Here is an 18,733-nt window from a genome sequence, read left to right as displayed (position 1 = left end):
TGTTAAATAGCACCTGGTCAATTAAGTAGCACCTACCCATTGTGAAACTGCCCACTTGAAATATGATTTGATATCATTATATATCTTGAGTGCACTTAATGAAGGCAAATAAATAATTCACAATACTGTGGTTTTGTATTATTAATTTTTATTGGGTGTGTGCATACATAGTGTGGTTTATAGTTCTACCTTTACTAGCCATTTTCTAGTAAATCAGGTCTCCAAGCAGTTTGTCAAGATGAAACAAAATAATACATATTTTATGTTTACTAACGTGAGCAAGCATTGCTGTACTTGAGTAACCTCAGGTAGAGTGGTTGTTTGAGGAACAATTAAAGAGTTGAACCTCCTTCCTACTGACTGAAATGTATCTAGAATCATTGTAAACATTTTCTGTGTCCACATTTTTCCAGATTCTGCCCTGATGCTTTATTGTAAGATGTCTTAGGCCCGAGACAGAAGGACTGAAAGGGGTGTGGCGGTGGCGATACTAGGGTTCTGGACTGCACAGCAACCGCACAGCCACTGCCATTTTCACGTAATGGACGCATAGCATCCGCACATTGCGGCACATCCATTATGTCATGAGTGCGCCATTGGCGCACTTACAAAGTAACCCAGGCACCAGTAAAAGAACCTGAAAAAATCTTTTTTTTTTTTTTTTTTTTTTTTTTTTTTTTACTTCGGAGGGACATCGTGCGGTCTAGTGGCTGTGGCGTCCCTCCGGAGTAAAAATGGGCACCTGCAGTCCGCTGTTTTTGGGCGGTCTATACTGCGCCTTAGTTAAAATGACACTCCTTAACCATTTTGAACGATTTCTATGCCTTTAAAAATTAACCTTCAACTGATTCTAAATTTGCCATTTTGACTTCATCCCCCAGCCGACTTGAGATTTACAATTTTTCTTTCATCCTTTCTAATATCAAAACTTTTGTCTGTAAGTTTTGACTTCTAAGTGCTGTTCAATTCTCTGAATAGTCCCATGTTTTCCAGAAGATCTCTTGCCACAGTATATCGTCCATGGTTTTGCTATGTAATGGTAAGATTGTTATTACTTGGTAACACTGGTGCATATAAATGAATAGATAGAACAGCTCACTAGAGGGGAAGTCCCTCCCACCTGTAAATAGATTTGATGAAAGTATGACTTGCTAATATGCATATTTCCAACTTCCAAGATGTTTAGTAAAAGGAGCTTGAAACTTTTTCAGTGGGGTTTGGAGCTGCTGCTTCACTGTGACAGAGTTTAAGGAACACAGCTCCTTCCTTACTATTTTCTGCTTCCAGTTATCCTAGAATTCACTTGCAAAGGTGGCTTTTTAGGCTTGCCATAGACTTCTGGTAATGTCTTATCAGGATGATTTTTGGCATTGAGGCCAAGATCCAACAGGAAGTTCTGACTGGGCTGAGTTCACAAAAAGATCAGATATAATCTCTGCCATACAATTCTTGATTTCTAGAGAGCCAAGGAGGTGGGAATATCCTATCATTTAGTCTACTGGGGGTGAACACCCGCTCAGTGATGTGCATCAGATATGATGACCTAGGAACCTTGAAGAGCAGCAATAATAGCCTGTGTCCGTGCCACACAAAAGCTATGTAAATTGGGGAAATCATATAGTCTCTGTAATGTGTTAGCTAATACTGAGTTTAGTATTTGTTCATCAGGCTGTTAGCTGGGTGCAGTATGGACTATTTGTAGAAGACAAGGGGACAGCTTGTAGCCACAATATATTGGTATGCTGAGGCCTCCACTAGCTGGGAGGATGGCTCTATAAACTTGAATGTGGACATGCCCGGTCAAGCAAAACATTGGGCTTTCATTCCCCTCCTCTTCTAAACAGTTGGAAGGAGGACTGGAACAATATTTGGTTTGACTTCTAAAGAAGGAACTAAAAATGCTGGTTTAAAACAATTTCTAGTGAATTTAATGAGCCATCTTCTGAACCTGTTAGTTGGAAGTTGGATTTTTAAACTGGTATCCAGAGTTTATTTTAATGCAGGATCTTCCTTTCTGACCTTCACTGGCTGAATGAAGGCATGGGTAAATTTGCCTCCTCAGTCTCCTCAATGCCCAAGGTGGCAGGAGCCTCTGCTGCACTGGTGCCAGGTTCCGGACTGTCCTCATTGACAGCATTCCCTGCTGGTACAGGTACTGAGGAATTGGGGCCAGGCTCAGGGTTGGGCTTCTCTGCATCCCTCTCCTCTTCAGAGTCCTCAGCCTCCATGCAGAGCGTGACACCACCACATTCTGAGGCAGTGTATTGCACTGTTGAACAGCTGTTACTGTCAGGAAGTTCTCCCTAATGTTTAGGTGGAATCTCTGCCAATGCTCCATGTCCTAGTCTCTGGAGCAGCAGAAAACAAGATTGCTCCATCCTCGATTTGATATCCCTTCTAATATTTACATATGGCTATCATGTTGCCTCTTAACCTTCTCTTCCCCAGGCTAAGCATACTTAGCGTCCTAAGCCGCTTTAGTATATCATTAAAGACAGTCCATCAAAATCTATAGATTTAGTAATCAGTTTTCTTCTTTTCCAACAGATTTAGGTACGTATTTTTCTTAACAGGTGGTCTTTAAACACAGGGTAATTACAATTTCTCAAGCGAGCTTTAGCTGTGTATTTCTACATGGCAGGGACTGAATGACCCTTACGGTTTATTCCAGGTCTGTGATTCTGTGAATCTAGATGACAGAACAAGAATTTGACTGTTACTGCATTATATGTCGTTAAAGTGGTCCACATGGCCATGTTTGGTGTTTGCATTTTATCCTATGTTTACAGTTAGTATCTGAATAACAGCAGTTATTAATATAAAACAGTGTTCCTTGATTGAGTTGTCATTGGAAGAATAAGCAGTGGAGATCAAGTACTGTAGGTAGTTCAGAGTGAGGGTGATGCCTAAATTGTTACAGATAAATATTAATTGTATTTAGATATATCTTCCACCACCCCATTTTTGTTATGCTAAAAGTGAAACTGATGATTGTGATCAAATTTTCAAAAGGAAGTACAGCCGTCCCTTCTGATTTGTGGGGGATCTGTTCCGGACTCCCCCCAGCAAATCAGGAATATTACTAATATTGGAGCCCCAATTGGGGGGGGGGGCTCATGTGCACAGTGCTGTGCGTGCACCGCGGCCAAACACGCCATTATGTCCCTCCCAGCCTGCTGTCCTCGAAAGCCCGAGGGATGCGAATGGCAAGACCTCAAATTGGGATGGACGACTGTACATTCAGATAACTAAGCAGAAGGTCTTAGTAGCTTTCCAGAAGATTTTTCTCCATGGATTTAGTTTCAGTGTTTTATGTGATGAACTTCATAAACTATCATCAGAATATCAGTCCAGAATATCATTTACTTTCATTCTTCCCTATTTTGTTTCTACTTGTTTCACTATATCACTATCCATTTGGGTGCCAGGCCTTGATCTAAGGTAGGGGTAAACAGTGTGTGTGTGGCTTTCCAGGTTTTGATTGACAACAACTCTTAACATTCCTTACAATTGGTGGGTCTTACTAGGCCTGGGAGCAGCAACAGTTTTCCCACCCCCAGGGTTGAAGGGGTAGCTGTGATGACACTGTAAAATTTCTCTCCCCCCCCCCTTTCAGTTTCTACACATTTGAGTTCTAATCAAGATTTTCTGTTTCCTCTTCTCCGAATATAGGGTTTTTTTTAAAGGAATGTATAGTTTCCCTATCTTGTAAATGTGTTTTTCAGGCCTTGGTAATTGTGCCTGTTCCTTTAAATATTGGATATTCTGTGTGAGTGGACAGGTAATTACTTCTTTGAGATCATTAGATGCCAGTATTGTTGATAATAAGATATATAATAACTATCATTATGCAATCACAAAGTAGCATCTGTTCTGACCATAAGTCTGAAATAAAATATTTTCACCACTACAGAAATTGATGGCTGGCCAGCATACATGATGAAGAGATATTGATAGAAGTATGCTGGTAAACCAGAGTAGTTGTGATCATTTATATTTTTTCATTTATGTACTGGCGCTATTGTTTCTATTCTATTGTTATTTGAGAGGCCCGCTGGAATTAAGCATTGTTAACACAAGCATTAAAGAAATGAGTCAGGAAGAATAAGTATAAAACCAGAATAAGTGCACAGCTACTCTGCTTTATGGCACCAGTGTGCGACTGCATTGTCATAGCTCCTTTCTGCTTAGTTTGTACTTATACAATTTTAAGCATTTTAAGTGGTAAATTATTGCCATTATTATCATGATCACTGCTTTATATTTATATCATAGAATTGGAAGGGAACATACAGGCTATCAGGTCCAACCCTCTGCTCATTAAGGATCCCCAGAAGATAGTTGTCCGGACTGTTTTTGAAGACATCCAGAGAAGGAGACCCCACTACCTCTCTAGGCAATTGGTTCCATTGACAAACATCTCTCACTACCAAGATGTTCGCTCTATTATTCATTTAAAATCTACCCTCTTGCAACTTTAAAACTATTAGACCTAGTTCTGTCCTCTGAGGCAGCAGAAAACAAGCCTGCACCCTCCTCTTTGTGGCAGCTTTTGAGGCATTTATTGGTATCTTATGAACTAGCTGGAACTGGGAAATGATGCTCCTGGTTGCTGTGGCTCCATCCCGCCAGTTTTGTGTAATAGAGTTGAAATGTAAAACACCACCCATATATACAGTTGTTTCTTCAGGAGAGGAATAACCCCATCTCACCAGGATGCAGCTACAGTTTACTGGCCTTCATTCAGCCCCTTGCTTATTCTAACAATAAGCTTTGCCCATGTTTTACAATCTCAGTACAGTTCTCGACAGATTTTACATGAGACATGAGTCTGTTCATACGTGTGGTTAACATAACATAGAAAATTCTATTCATGCCAGTCAGCTGCTTGCCAAGTACATGTTGAGCAGAAAGGAATTCTATAATTCCCCCCATGGTTAGAAAAACTTCTGCATCATAAAAGAGAATCTCAGATTTTATCCGATCATGTAGCATGCCAATACTTGGTCTAATCCTGCCTTTCTAGAAACAAACCAAGGCAATTTAGTCCCTCATCTAGTGTATAAGTACTGAATACACATGAACAGTAGTACCTAACTTCTATAAATGGCATCTTCTCGGCTGCTGACACTTTCTTCCACACTGACTCGGGTGGAGCCTTTCAAAATATTGCTGCTCAGAACTTCAAGGAGTGCTGAATGACAGAGCCAAAATCTTAATCCCATACCATTTTCCACTGTAGCATCTCTCCAGAGTGACTATGTTAGAGGAGGGATCGAAGAGCAGCCGGTTATTTCTGCAGTCATTCAGCATGGCTCTCAGTACCAAGTTGCAAGGGAGAGATTCTTACAAGGGCCCATTCATTTCAGCTGCCTGCAGTGGGTCAAGTGGACCTATTTAAGAATTTTCCTGTTGCTGCCTGCCCTGTTCCTTAATAAATCATGTGAAGAGCATGCCCATCCATATGCCACTGGAGGCATTTTTTTGCTCAGGGCCCTGTCAAACCCAAATCTGTTCCTGGATGGCAGCATACAGTTTTAAGCAGTCAGTGGTAATGAAGTGTCTGGGCTGTATCACTTCAGACTGAAGACTCAAGGACTGGAAATCTGATGATGAAACGTTCTTCCACTAGAAATTCAGATGTATAGAAAGCTATCCTGACAAAGACTTGAGTGCAGAGCCCTTTTTGAATTATGCCTTCAGTATGTCAGGATAATAACATCCCACCATCAGGTTACGTATTATATAATGCCCAGGGTAGGGCAGAGTTTCCAAGAAGAAAATTAATGCAATCTGGAATCATCTGCAGTATAATCAGAATTTATTGACACATAGAGTGGATTAACCAGAATCCATCCAATGTGAATCTGTGTGTTTGCACTGTGTGACTTTGGGTTTAGGTGTGTTTGGTACAATATTTACTCAAAATACTGGTTTTCATCTCCCTCTAGTGGTGAAAAAGTAAGAAACTGTTAGTTGGGATAGGAACCTGAAGGTCGTTCGTTAAAGCTGTGAAGGTTAAAACTTTGTGGCAGTTCAAGCTGTGAAAACTTTTATTAGGAGTATCAGTTTCTAATATGGCACTTTGCCTAATCTTCTGATCATGCAGATGCTAAAGTTACAGTTTAAAAAGCTCCAGTGCAGTGGTAGCTTTTCAGTATGAATTCCTGCTGATTTAGGGGGTAGAGAGCTTGGCTCAATTGACAACTTTCAGATTTTTTTTTTTTCTCTTTTACTTTTACAAACCATAGGTGAGAAGAAAAAACTTTTGACTTTTCAATCAACAGTTTGAATTATGTACTCACACCATCTCATAAACAGCTTTGGCCATATTCAGATAAGCATGAACTGTCTGCCCCACCTTTTGGTGGTAAAGGTCAGAATTCCCATTTAACATGTGCAGGTAACCGCTGAGAAAACTGTAGATCTTTGAGATCCGAATGTTCTCATTGCATCTCTGCTGTATTACTGCATTGAGTTAGAAGGCATTGCTATCACACCGTTTCCACTTAAACATGGCAAATGTTAAACTGTTTACAAAAATCATCCTGTAAAATAAACTGGGAGTAATGTAACATGTGAATTCATTTGCTTGCCTCTTTTACTGCCTCTTCACTTAAACTAATCAGCAGACAATTTTTTTTCCATTGTGTTCATAGATTATTAAAGCTATAATTCTGTGCATGCTTGGACACAAGCCCCATTGAATACAGTGAAGCCTCTGATTAAATTTGAATAAAGCTGGGCCATTTCTGACTGTTAAGACTGGAGTATTTGATATCTCAGTGAAGGTCATTCAGTGTGGTTTGAAGAAAATCAATTGGGGAAAAAGTAGGAAATCAGAATGTTCTAAACATACTTTTCATTTCAAGAACTTATTATTAACAAAAAGAACAGTAGAGTGTGTTCTTTTAAGGCAAGGGCTGGCAGTCATGTAGTCCTCCAGATGTTGTTGGATGGCACCTCCCAGCAGTGCTGGCCAGCATAGCTTAATGGAAAAGAATGTTGCGAAGTGCAGTCCAACAACACCTGGGGAGCTCCATGATTCCCAGCCCTGTTTTAAGAGATTTTAAAAAAATATGTTAGTGACTTTCAGTTAAGAGAAATACTGTACAGTATATTGAATCAGTTAAATTCTTGAATGTGTTTTAGAACCAGAACTGTTTTAAAATAATTTATTGATGAGGAAAAGATTGTTACACAATCATAATGTAGCATGTTTATTTCTTATTCACTAAATCCTGTATATTCCATTTAAAATCCAGCAAAACAGTTATTCATCGGTTTTTTCCCCTGTTTTTGGTGAAGTAAACAAATTACTTGTAGACGTAACAAAAAGAACTGCAGTATGTCTTCAGTAATGTTCTAATAAATAATCTACTGACTTGGTGCTGTAATCGACTTGCTTTCAAATATTTTAATAGAATTTTATTTAGATGGAATGCTAAATAAGTAAACATCACTTGAAAATAGTGGATTAATAAAACAAGTTTAAACTGACTGAAAAAAGAAGCCACATGAAGCTGACAGTTGGACATATTTATGACTTTGGGATTTGGTGCACCCTTGGGTGTCATCAGCTTCTTTCTAATAGGCAAAGCCATTCCACAGCCATTCTGACAATGAGCATGAGGAAGCTGATTAATTCTTTTAGCCAGCCCTTAACATTCCCACTGTTTATCAATATATACACATTTATCAGTATAATTGCTTTAAATTGGATGATGTGCTACTTCGCAAATAACATACAATATTCCTGTAACACAGTGAGTTCTGAAGAGTTACAAATTGTCCAGAAAATGTTTCAGTGTCACCTGCTATCATCTTTTGTTTTGGCTTCTTATACACCCCCCCCCTTTTTTTTTAAGTGCTTACTTAGCAGTTACAAAACTGACAACGCAGCATTATAGCATGAATTCCTGGAACATAAGCGTTTCAAACTTTCCTGGATTGTAAAGACAACAATGAAGGAACACAACTTTTATACAAGTTTTAATATTGACCCTTATCCAGTCATGATCTTAGGGGATGAGAAGTAGTAAGCACTGGATAGATTAATATTAAAGAATAATATTTATTCAAATTAGAGTTGACTTCCATTTAAATACTTTTTGGTTGGCTGAACAATTAGAAGCTGGTCTAATAAAATACATTTGTTTGATACCAAAATTTCAATCACTTTGTGTGCTTTCTGTCTTTGAGATACTGGATGTACAATATAATAAATAAAACTGTTTTATTTAGACAACATAGCCTTTTCATTTCCAACAATGAGTAACAGTTGCTTAGTCTGAACTGTGGCTAGCATTGCCCAGTTTTTCAGTAAGGAAATTGGTATGAGAATGTGGAGGAAGAAATTGTGAAGGGGTTGGCATTGTAGCAGTCTGATATTCTTTGTGGGAAGAATGCATAATGTAGTTATTAGATGAGATCCATATTGCAAGTGGATGAATAGAATTATTGTCACGGCATGCTTTCATTTGACATAGTTGTGCATCTGCAGCAGTTGCATCACATGAGGTTCTAGCTCTACATTTTATTGGTTATAGCAGAGTCTCTGTACTCTCAGAATCCTCTCTTTATCGTAAATCTCTGGTTCTACCTATCACATGCTGGGGGTTGGCAGCAGAATTGAGTTACCCTACTGTCTTGAGTACTGGGCAGAGAAGTCTATATGACATACTGCAATTTCCTGCTGCTGTCATTCTTCTAAAATCAGAGTTTTACCTCTGACATCTGATTTTCAGGTTTATGTGGCTCTTTTTTGTATAGATGCAGTATAAGGTTCTCTGCTACAAAGTTTAGGGTTTTGCCTCAGTTAGCCAGCCTGAGAATTTATTCCAAAAAGATGTAATAATTAAGAGTCAAGCTATGTGTACTTTGCAGCTATTCTTTTTAAACGTTCTCTACTGTGTAACCCAACTGCTCCACTTATAACTTGTACTAATTTTGTAACCTGTGTTTAAATATTTGTTCATTTTGTTCATCTTCTACTATTATATCGCTGCTAGAAACAGATAAATGAAGGGCATTCAAACTTTGGCCCCTGATAATTGGAAATCTTCAGCTGTATGTGTGGCTTCTGAATTTTCACAAGACAAGTGCCATATCCACTTCAATCTATCTTGGCAGTCTAAAAGTGCCGTTGAGGTTCTCAAGAACCTAAACTATGATCTTGCAGCCACATATTTGAACAGCTTTTGTTAATAACTGCAATTGCTGCCAATACAACATTAAATTATAGCTTAAGGTCAGAAGGGAGTTCATGTTCAAAAGGAGTTCATATTCCGGAAGGTATGAGTGGATCAAGAAGGACAGAACCTTACTGCTCATGTCTTATTTGTGTAAATACTGCATCTACATAGATGATTTATAGTGCCCTGCAGAAGTATAACCTGGAGTTAAAATTGATTTAATTGGCATTGTTACCAAATAATGTGTGCACAGTACTTAATACCATGGAGGTGCAAAAATATTTTTATTGTGAAAAAATAAATGAAAAGAAACTTGACATTTGCTCATGTGGATTTCTCCTGCTATTCACACCTGTCAGTCAACTGTATTCTGCCTCTCAGTATTGCTAATATCGCACATGGGGCCAAGTGTATTAATAATGGGTCTTATTACATCCAATAAATATCCCAGTTTCTGGAAGAGGTGTAGTCAGTTATGGGAACATTGTATGGACAGTCAAAATAATATTCATATGTGAGAAAACATAACGTCATTAGATCACTAGCGCTAGAAGGAGTTGTCCTGTAATGGAAAACTCTGTTTTCTCTCTTCGTCTAGTGTGTCCCTACAGAAAGATGAATCACTTCAAATGTTCAGATGTATAAAATAATACAGAATAGCTTTGGTCTTCAGCTTCTTAAACAGTAACAAAGGAGAGTATGAATTCTATTTGGTTGTAATTATCACAATATGTACTCCACATGTACACAACAATATTCTTAAAGTATATATAAGTACCTTTTTAGTTAAGAACAATCTTGACAGCATTTTAAATGCTTTTATTTCTCCCCTCATATGATTTTCCTCTCATATGAAAGGCAACTATTATTGTTATTACATTATTTTTATTTATATTCCATGTTTTCCCCAGTTCAAGACTCAAGGCAGCTTACAACAAAGTTTTCAAAGTTTAAAACTCACACAATACAAAAGTTAAAAAGTAATGAAACTATTAAATTAAAACCAGTTAAAAATATGAATCATAAAAAACACCACACAACATCACAATAAAGTAACAGAAGAAGGCAAATCATGCATGAACAACTGAGCAGTATCTTGTTGGGCAATGAATGTTAAGTAAAACAGACATTACTTTTCCATTCAAGTTCACACTTCTTTTATAGTGTAAAAACTACACAATGTTTATCTGATTCATTTTGGAAACTGATGGACATTGTATAAAACTGGTTTAGGTTAAGTACACTGGTACCCCAGGATACGAAATACTCACGTTACGAAATTTCCGGGTTACGAAAAAAATCCATTGAAAATAATTGTTCCGGGTTACGAAGGTTATTTCGGGTTACGAAAAAATTTTTGGTGCTTTTCGGCGCTATTTCGCACGAAATCGCGGCTTTTCCCCATTAGCGCCTATGGGCTATTCGGCTTACGAAGTATTCCGGGTTACGAAAGCGGCGGCGGAACGAATTAATTTCGTAACCCGGGGTACCAGTGTATGTCTTTTTGGATCAGACTGAAGTGCATCTCAGTCATGCATAATTGTTTTAGGAATTGCATTACATCAGTGAAAGAAGGGAAACATTTTGGGAGGGAAGCCATGGAGGATGTTTATCTTAAACTTTGTAGGGATGATCACACAACCATTAGTCATATCATCACACTTCCTTTGCAAAACTTCTCACATTTCTGCTGTTGTATAAATAGCATATGCTTAAACTGTTCTGTCAATTTTAAGCCGTCCTAAATATATATTATTTTTGTAATTGCTGGAATAAAGCATGTGCCCAGGATTCATGTAGTTTGAGCCTTCTTTTGTCCATAGTGATAGATGGATGCCTGTGGAAGCTTAGGAGCAGAAATGAATGTGATGTCTATTTCCTGTTGATTGTCCCCAGATTCAAATACTTGGAAATATACTGTCTATAGACCTGGAGGTTTTACTTACTTATTATGACTTATGTTTCTTGGTAGGTCTATCCTCCATAATCTTGCCTAATTTCTTTTAAGTGTCTAACTTAACAGCTATTGACTATTCATCATCACATCATCTGATGATGATTCTTCCAAACCTTATGTTGAGTATAATTTAAAGAGTGATCTGTTGATAGGATTAAAACCAAATTCAAAGAACTTCAGAGAGAGAGAGAGAGAGAGAGAGATTAAAACCTACTTAATATTGATAGATGTCCACTTCTTTTCCTTAAAAGGTAGCTGTTCTGAAGTTAATAGAGATGAGTGTGATTGTTTAGGCATGTGGCCCTTCACATTAAAGCAGACTGAAATCCTTCTGAAATATTTCAGGAATTTCCTTTCTTCATACATTCTCTTTGCTGAAATAGATTCACCCACACTTCAGTCAATATGTACTGCCTTTCACTTTATCAAAGTACAGTGGATGTGTAAGATTTTCTCAACTAATTCTGTTCAGGGCCTGTAGCACTATCTTGCATCTTCTTTGTTTACGTAGGGAGCTGTTAAACCTCCTGCACCCCTGGAAAGCTAAAAAAATTGTCACTGGGTAGCGGTAAATTTCATATGACAAATGTAGTGATTTTTCTAGCTCTAGATGAGTCACTGTGTTCTAAACCACTGAGGTTTCTGCTCCAATTTGCTGGGAAAACATTTAGTTTTTTTCCTCCACAACATGCTTAAGAATTACTGCATTCTATGGCAGCTCAACATTCAAGCTCCATCTTGGTTTATCATCATTGTCCCATTCTCTTGATAGGGAACCAGTATTAAATGCTTAGAGAACCACCATCTTTCACTTAAAACAACATCTGTTTCTAACTTCAGCTTTTTATTTTCTATCTTTCATTTTCTTTTTTCTTTTTTGTTGATAAATCTCCCAGACAACAACAGTTCTGTAGAGAGTTTAAATATGAAGGAATGGCAGGACGGGCTAAGGGCACTTCTACCGAACATTAACATCAACTTTGGTGGACTGCCCAATGCTTCTTCCCCCTCCAACGCCAACCACAGTGTACCAACGTCCAACACTGCCATCACCGACAGCCTGAATTGGGACAGCCCTGGCAGCTGGATGGACCCCGCAATCATCACAGGTAACAATTTCTCACTCATTCAGCTCCACTGACAATTACCAAGTGCAAAATTGGCACAAATTGACTGGTACTTAAAAAGAAAATCAACTCCATGCGGTGGTCTCTTCCAGCTTCCACTCACCACACTTTCAAGAGGCCCAGATATCTTTTGGAATAAACAAGCATTAGTCACCTACCACTTTTTCTGCTGCATGCCCCACATCTTTCTTAGAGTATCTTCAGGCTTAAATAGGTTCCCTTGTACTCTGATGGCATGCCAGTCTACGCAACACACTTCTTGAGGCACCAATTAACTGGACTTCTTTTCATTCAAAAGGGACATACTCCACTTGTTTATAAAGCTCTCTTACAAGGCTATTTGTGTTTCACTTGTAAAGGGGAAAGCGTGATTTGGAAAATTAGTAGAGAAGAAAAGTATATGATTTTTTAATAGAGTGAGACTGTAAATGAATCTGTGTGGGTGAATGTCTTGGTGAGTGTGAAAGATCATCTAAGTGCAAAAGCTTCTTGGGAAAACTTGACTTCTGACATGTTTGTAAAACTGTTACAACAGTCCTTTGTGCATACTAATAATGTTTTCTTACCACTGCTGTTGCTTAAGTTAAGCTGACCTAATTCACATTAGAAATTCTTGCTTACTCTGACCTAACCTCTTTCTCCTCCTATGTTTTCTTTTCTTCCTAGGTATCCCAGCCTCCGCTGGAAACAGTTTAGACTCCCTTCAAGATGACAATCCACCACACTGGCTAAAATCTCTTCAAGCTCTCACAGAAATGGATGGCCCTAGTGCTGCCCCAACACAGACCCCCCACAGTAATCCCTTCAGTACACAGATTCCTCTGCACAGAGCCAGTTGGAATCCCTACTCCCCTCCTTCAAACCCTGCCAGTTTCCATTCTCCTCCCCCAGGCTTTCAGACAGCTTTCAGACCCCCCAGTAAAACCCCCACAGATCTACTACAGAGCTCAGCGCTGGATCGTCATTAGGAAAAGTTCAAAAACATTAGAATTGCAGGAATTGCCCCACTCAGACTTCCTATATCCACCCATGGCCCCTCCTCCATGTCTTTCTTTCTGAAGAAGCCAGTTCCTGATCAAAACTCTTCCCACCAGCCCCCAAATGCAATGCAATCACAGGGTCATAACCATATCATTTTTGTTAAGTTTTTCTGCTGAGCCAGTGTTTGAAATACACTGTTTAATAACTATTTCTAAGAAAAAAGAGAGAGAGAGAAATCAAAGTGCATAAAAAGAGAGTATATTCACAAATCTTTTGCACACAATTACTTTAGCCTAGCAGAAAATGTCAAGTTGACAGTAGAGAAAATATAAGATTCAGAATCAAATACAGAGATATAAAAGCAGTCTAATTTAAACAGGAGATTCAAGTTATGGGGAGAAGCAGCGACATAGCCTTTATTTTGCATTCTGTGTGTTGATATCCAGGGAAATAGCTTTTTTCCTCTCTTGGTAGGGTGGGACAATATTGTCAGTAAGAGGTTTGTCACAAAGTAGATTGAAGGACAATTTGCCTATAGAGATAACTGACATGTTGCCAAGAAGTGGTTTAACAGAGGGGATATTTTTTTTTTTAATTTTGGCTTTAGATTTCAAGTAAACTTAATGTTTTAAAAATATTCACAGATTTAATACCTAGCATATACATGATATAATTGTAAGCAGCTGAAACACGAGTGATATTTACTTCAGTCTTTCTGTCTCCTTGTCAGCCTCTCTTTCTTTTTTAAAAAATTCACCTGATTAAAGCACTCTGGGATAGCACTGCATTGGGGCACATGATCACCATCAGGAGCGCAACCTTTGACGACCTCTGCCTGCAGCTTTTACTTAACCTTGTAGTTTCTGGACGTTTGTGCAGTATTGAAAGACAGGGAAAAAAGAAACAGATAAAATTAAACATGGTTATAACCTGACGCTAAAACTAAAAACAAGGAAATGTACCTCTTTCTTCAGAATTAAAACTAAAATCTTAAATAAAACAGAAAACTTGATGACAACTTTTTGAGAGTTCTCCTTTTTTTGGTTTTGCGTGGTTTTTCTCAGTTCCTGTAAAAAGGTTGACAGCACATTCTAATATTCTGTTCATGGGGCTTTTGTTGTCTCTGTCTAAACCCTGCCATTCGCTTTTCTCTGCCATATTTCATCCTGGAGTTTTTTTGTTCTTTTTAAAATATTTTCCCCAAATTATCCCCTGCTTTGTGTCAGTGCATTGCTATGAGTTTTTCAATTTTTACAATATAAAAACTCCAGGAAAAAGAATCCATAACAGATTACAACACAGCTTTCCCCATAATATCACCCTGAATACACCCAGTATCATCTAGTGATTTCTAGGTAGAGCAAAGTACAAATCCTGCCTGAAACTGGAAACCTGCTGTCAGTCAGGTGCTGTGGGTTAGATGGCCAATGATCTAATTCATTATAAGACAGCTACTGTATCTATGCTGTATCTGTATTAGTTTAGTATATATAAAGATGCTTACTTTGTGAGCAATGTTTAGTATATCCCCAATTGTCAAATCTTACTGATTTATGATTATGTGGGGTTGTGTACATAGTTTTAAAGCATTTTGATAAATCTTTTAATATAGTCAAGGAGCCAATTGTGTTGGATCCAGATGTAGTGTTCAACAAACAGAAGGGCTCATTCTTTTCACACGAGACATTTGATCCAACAGAGGAATCATCTTGGTGGAAGAAGAAGGAAGGAGACTTTCTCCATTTCTTTCCTTCTCCTGCAGGCCACGTGTGCCCTCTGAAGAGATGTTCTTGAGGGTCCTCCAACTATGTGGACTAGATTTCCAGAATGCAGGTGTGAATGTGAGGAGAGAGACCACTGACAGAAGTCATTTAGTTGTCTTCTGGCAGAAGTATCATTTCATTGTTGTTTGTCACAGGATCATTCCTCTAGTAGGAATGATATTGATCCAATCCACTGATTTCTGTTGTTCTTATGTTAGAAGATCTCTGATCATTCTCAGTATATTGACAATGGGTTAAGTTCAAAGCTAGGTACAGTTAGAGTTTGTTTTCGACTTAAGGTGACCTCCATGATACTCTGTTATGGGCAGCTCTGCTCTCGGTCATGGTTTTCTTGACTGACTGAATCCCAATATAATGTGTTCTTCTTTTTCTACTGATGCCTACTGATACCTAGATACCAACCACTGAAATGAATGGCTGCATATTCTTAGGTATAACTAACTGAATTTAAATCATTGAGGCAATTTGCATCACAGAAGCCAAATTCAGACAGCAATCCTGGCCCAATAACTATGCTGTAATGGCCTGAGACCAAGCTATGAACCCACACAGTCCCTTTCTTTCTTTGCTCACCTTGTGAAATTGGCTTCAAGGAAACCACATTGATTTATTACACCACAATTTCCAGTGATGTCCAAAGCAGGAAAAATCAGAATATGAAGCTGAGCACATGATGTGAAGAGGTAAGGAAAAGAAATATAGCACATGTCTATTCTAAATAAACAAGGTTTTGTTTTTTTACCAGAGTCATTATGTCAAGTTACAAGTTTTGAAGGATGTATCAGTTCTTCATCTTGAACTTGATTTCCCATGTTCCTTGTGGCTATGTGTTTTAAGATCCAATTCTGTTCTAGAACTGCACGTTATCCCAGAAGGAAATAATAGCTTCATCCAAAGAGAACATCCAAAGACAAGCACATGGAATCTTTATGAGAAAGAACCTGTTTTAAAATGTGAATTTGGCATTTTTGGTGCATTTATGTTTCCCACAGAATACTAAAATCTTTTGAGTTACCCAGCCTGTATAATATGATGCATAGACCCATTCCTGAAAGATATCTGATTAACTGATAGCACTGTCTTGATCTTTGACTTTCTGAATATTCATTTCACCTTGAAGGGTTCAGCTCACTTGAAGATCACTCAAGATTGATTGAAATAGATGAAGGACGAGTTTCGTGGGTGTTTTCTTGTAAGCTATCTATAGAGTTGTCAGCTTCTGCACATGCAGATTTTCACATGAGAGAATAAAGTGGAAGCTGTCACATGAGCTGATCCTAAAATACACTATCCTTTCTAATTCTCTTATTTCATTATCTGTTACTCTGGATGTATAAACATGAATGAGATATATAACTAACTTCAAAGATATTTTTGAAAATAGGGCTATCTGTAGTTAAAGTGAGTAAGATTTGTGGGGGAAATAAAATTTCATATTTATTACATATCCAGTTACATAGTTTTCTACATAGTTTTTTAATATAAACATTTTCTCTAAGATTACGACTGCAGTTACTGTAAACTAGCCCAGTAAGGAGATTTATTTGTTCCTTTTTAGGAAAAATGAACCATATTTTAAAAATCAAGCATTTTTAAAATTCTCATTTTATTTAGTCTACATATTTGATATAAAGAAGGCTTAGCTTCTTGGTGATCTTACTTTTCTAAACATTCATTGTGAATTAACATCTTATGTCTCAATGTATTTATGGTTTACATCAGACAGCTATGAACACACTGGATGCTCTGAAGGATGCTGTCATATCTCAGTCTCTGCTTCTGTTTGTACATGGATAATACTTGAATTTATAGACTTTTGTAACACCCACTGAGATGCCTTGAGTTTCAATTTTTGGAGAAAGGAGGGATTAATGATGATGATGATGATGATGATGATGATGATGATGATGATGATGATGTGTGAACCATTTTAAATGCTTGTGTGTGTGCATGTGCATACTTTTTCCTAAGTAGGATTATGTTTAAAATTCTCTATAAATGGTTTCTACATAGAATTAAATATATAGGCAGTTGGAAGTTAAATAAAAGTTAACCAATAATTTTATCCAGTGCCTTGGGGCTATAGAGGTAGTACATACATTAATGTAGTCATCTGGTCAGTTGGAAGAAGCTCCTACCATCTTCTAAAAGTCTTCTTGCACATTGCACAGCTCAGATGATTTAACCATGATCAGTTATTTCTAGGAGTTGTGCAGCTAAGGTAATATTTTCCCCAGCTTATTTTGAGAAAACTAGTTAACTGTAGGTACATCTGTTCAACAAGTAGATAGTGGAATGTTTACTAGAAAACTAATCTATTGTCAGGACAAGTGCATATGCAACTTAAGATAAATGCTTCTTGTAGATATTAATAGACAAAGTATAGATCTTTTTCTGGTAATCATTTGAATGGAAAACTGAATTTTTACCAAAAATGTTTATGGTAAGTGTTTGACATATGATTTATAAAACAATTTTTATGTAGCGGTAGGTAGTAAACATGCTTTTATAGCTGACCTGTTAATTATGATCAGGATTCTCCACTCTTCGCTTGCTTTTGTTGATAGCTGCGTGCCTAAATGTAGAATGTATGTATTCGCCCCTAACTACAACGGACCATATTTTTAAATTTAAATAAATAATGACTTCTCAATTTTTCCTTTTCAGATTATAGTCTCTTCATAATGAATTAATGTAAAACAACCTTTCCCAAACCAGGGTGTACCAGTTATTTAGGACTATAACTCATCATCGTCTCTTCCTATTGGCACTGCTTGGTAATCCAAAACAGCTGGGCCTAAATCCAGTTACTTGTCTCAACTGGAGTAGACATATTGAATCAACATGATTTACATTAACATCAACTCACCATTCAGCAATTTCTTTGGGATTAGTAATTGGCTTTAGCCCCTTCAGGGCAATGGAAGTAGTGAAGATTGTTGTAGATGGCAAATTCTAAATATTTCTGAAAAGTTCAGGTTTTAACAAAGTCCTACAGAAGCACATATTGCTTGCAATGCATGATTTAAATGGGAACAAAGAAGTTAAAATCTTCTTTATTGTATTAATTTACCACAAATACAAACTTCAGAATTTTAGAACTCTGCATCTGGAACAGCTGAAATGTAGAGACTGTTCGTTTTGTCTTCCATGGCTATAAGGTGAATAGTTACTCATTTTGTGTTGATTTGAATCCTTGCAAAATTGTTACTTAATATGTTCTATAGTTTCTGTTCTGAAAGTATATAGGTATATTCCTGATAATGATTTAAGATTCTCTTGTCTCCCAATTCCAAAGCAAGTCCATCATACTGAGAGAGGAGTCTTTATATGCCTGCATGGGTTCCATTTTATTTTTTGTGCCTTGTTTTCAGGCTTCTCTATCAATAGGTTAGTTGGATTATGTGTACCACATTTAAATTTCTTAACATAATCCTATACACATCTACTGAGAAATAAATCTTGAGTTCAGTGAGACTTACTCCCAGGTAAGTAGGAATGGGATTGCAACTTGATGAGTGAAATTACCATATGGTTAAGTCAGCAAAACTAAAGGATCTTATATTAGACATACTATAATTCTTAGTTGAGCTCTATATTCATTGATCTCAGTAGGAGGAAAGTCTTGCTGAGTCAGTTCTGCTTTACCAAATAGGTATACGTTTCTTGAAGAAATAAGAACTACTATAC

The 18,733-nt window shown here is 37.6% G+C and overlaps 1 protein-coding gene across 4 annotated transcripts in view; it reads left to right on the top strand.

The window, feature by feature from the left end:
• The window catches only part of CNOT4 (CCR4-NOT transcription complex subunit 4), a 73,091-nt gene extending 58,814 nt beyond the window's left edge, over positions 1–14,277 (top strand). For 2 of the 4 annotated variants that reach the window (XM_042468764.1, XM_042468763.1), the window contains 2 exons: positions 12,048–12,260; positions 12,945–14,277. In XM_042468764.1, the coding sequence (XP_042324698.1) occupies positions 12,048–12,260; positions 12,945–13,246 (515 nt within the window). In that variant the 3' untranslated portion in view covers positions 13,247–14,277. The remainder of the gene's footprint in view (positions 1–12,047; positions 12,261–12,944) is intronic. The other 2 variants (XM_042468765.1, XM_042468766.1) reach the window with 1 other exon arrangement.
• Positions 14,278–18,733: the final 4,456 nt, after the last annotated feature.

Source organism: Sceloporus undulatus, chromosome 5 (genome assembly GCF_019175285.1).
Source record: "Sceloporus undulatus isolate JIND9_A2432 ecotype Alabama chromosome 5, SceUnd_v1.1, whole genome shotgun sequence".
NCBI lineage: Eukaryota > Metazoa > Chordata > Lepidosauria > Squamata > Phrynosomatidae > Sceloporus > Sceloporus undulatus.
Note: the sequence above shows the minus strand (reverse complement) of the source record. Positions and strands in the feature narration are given on the sequence as shown.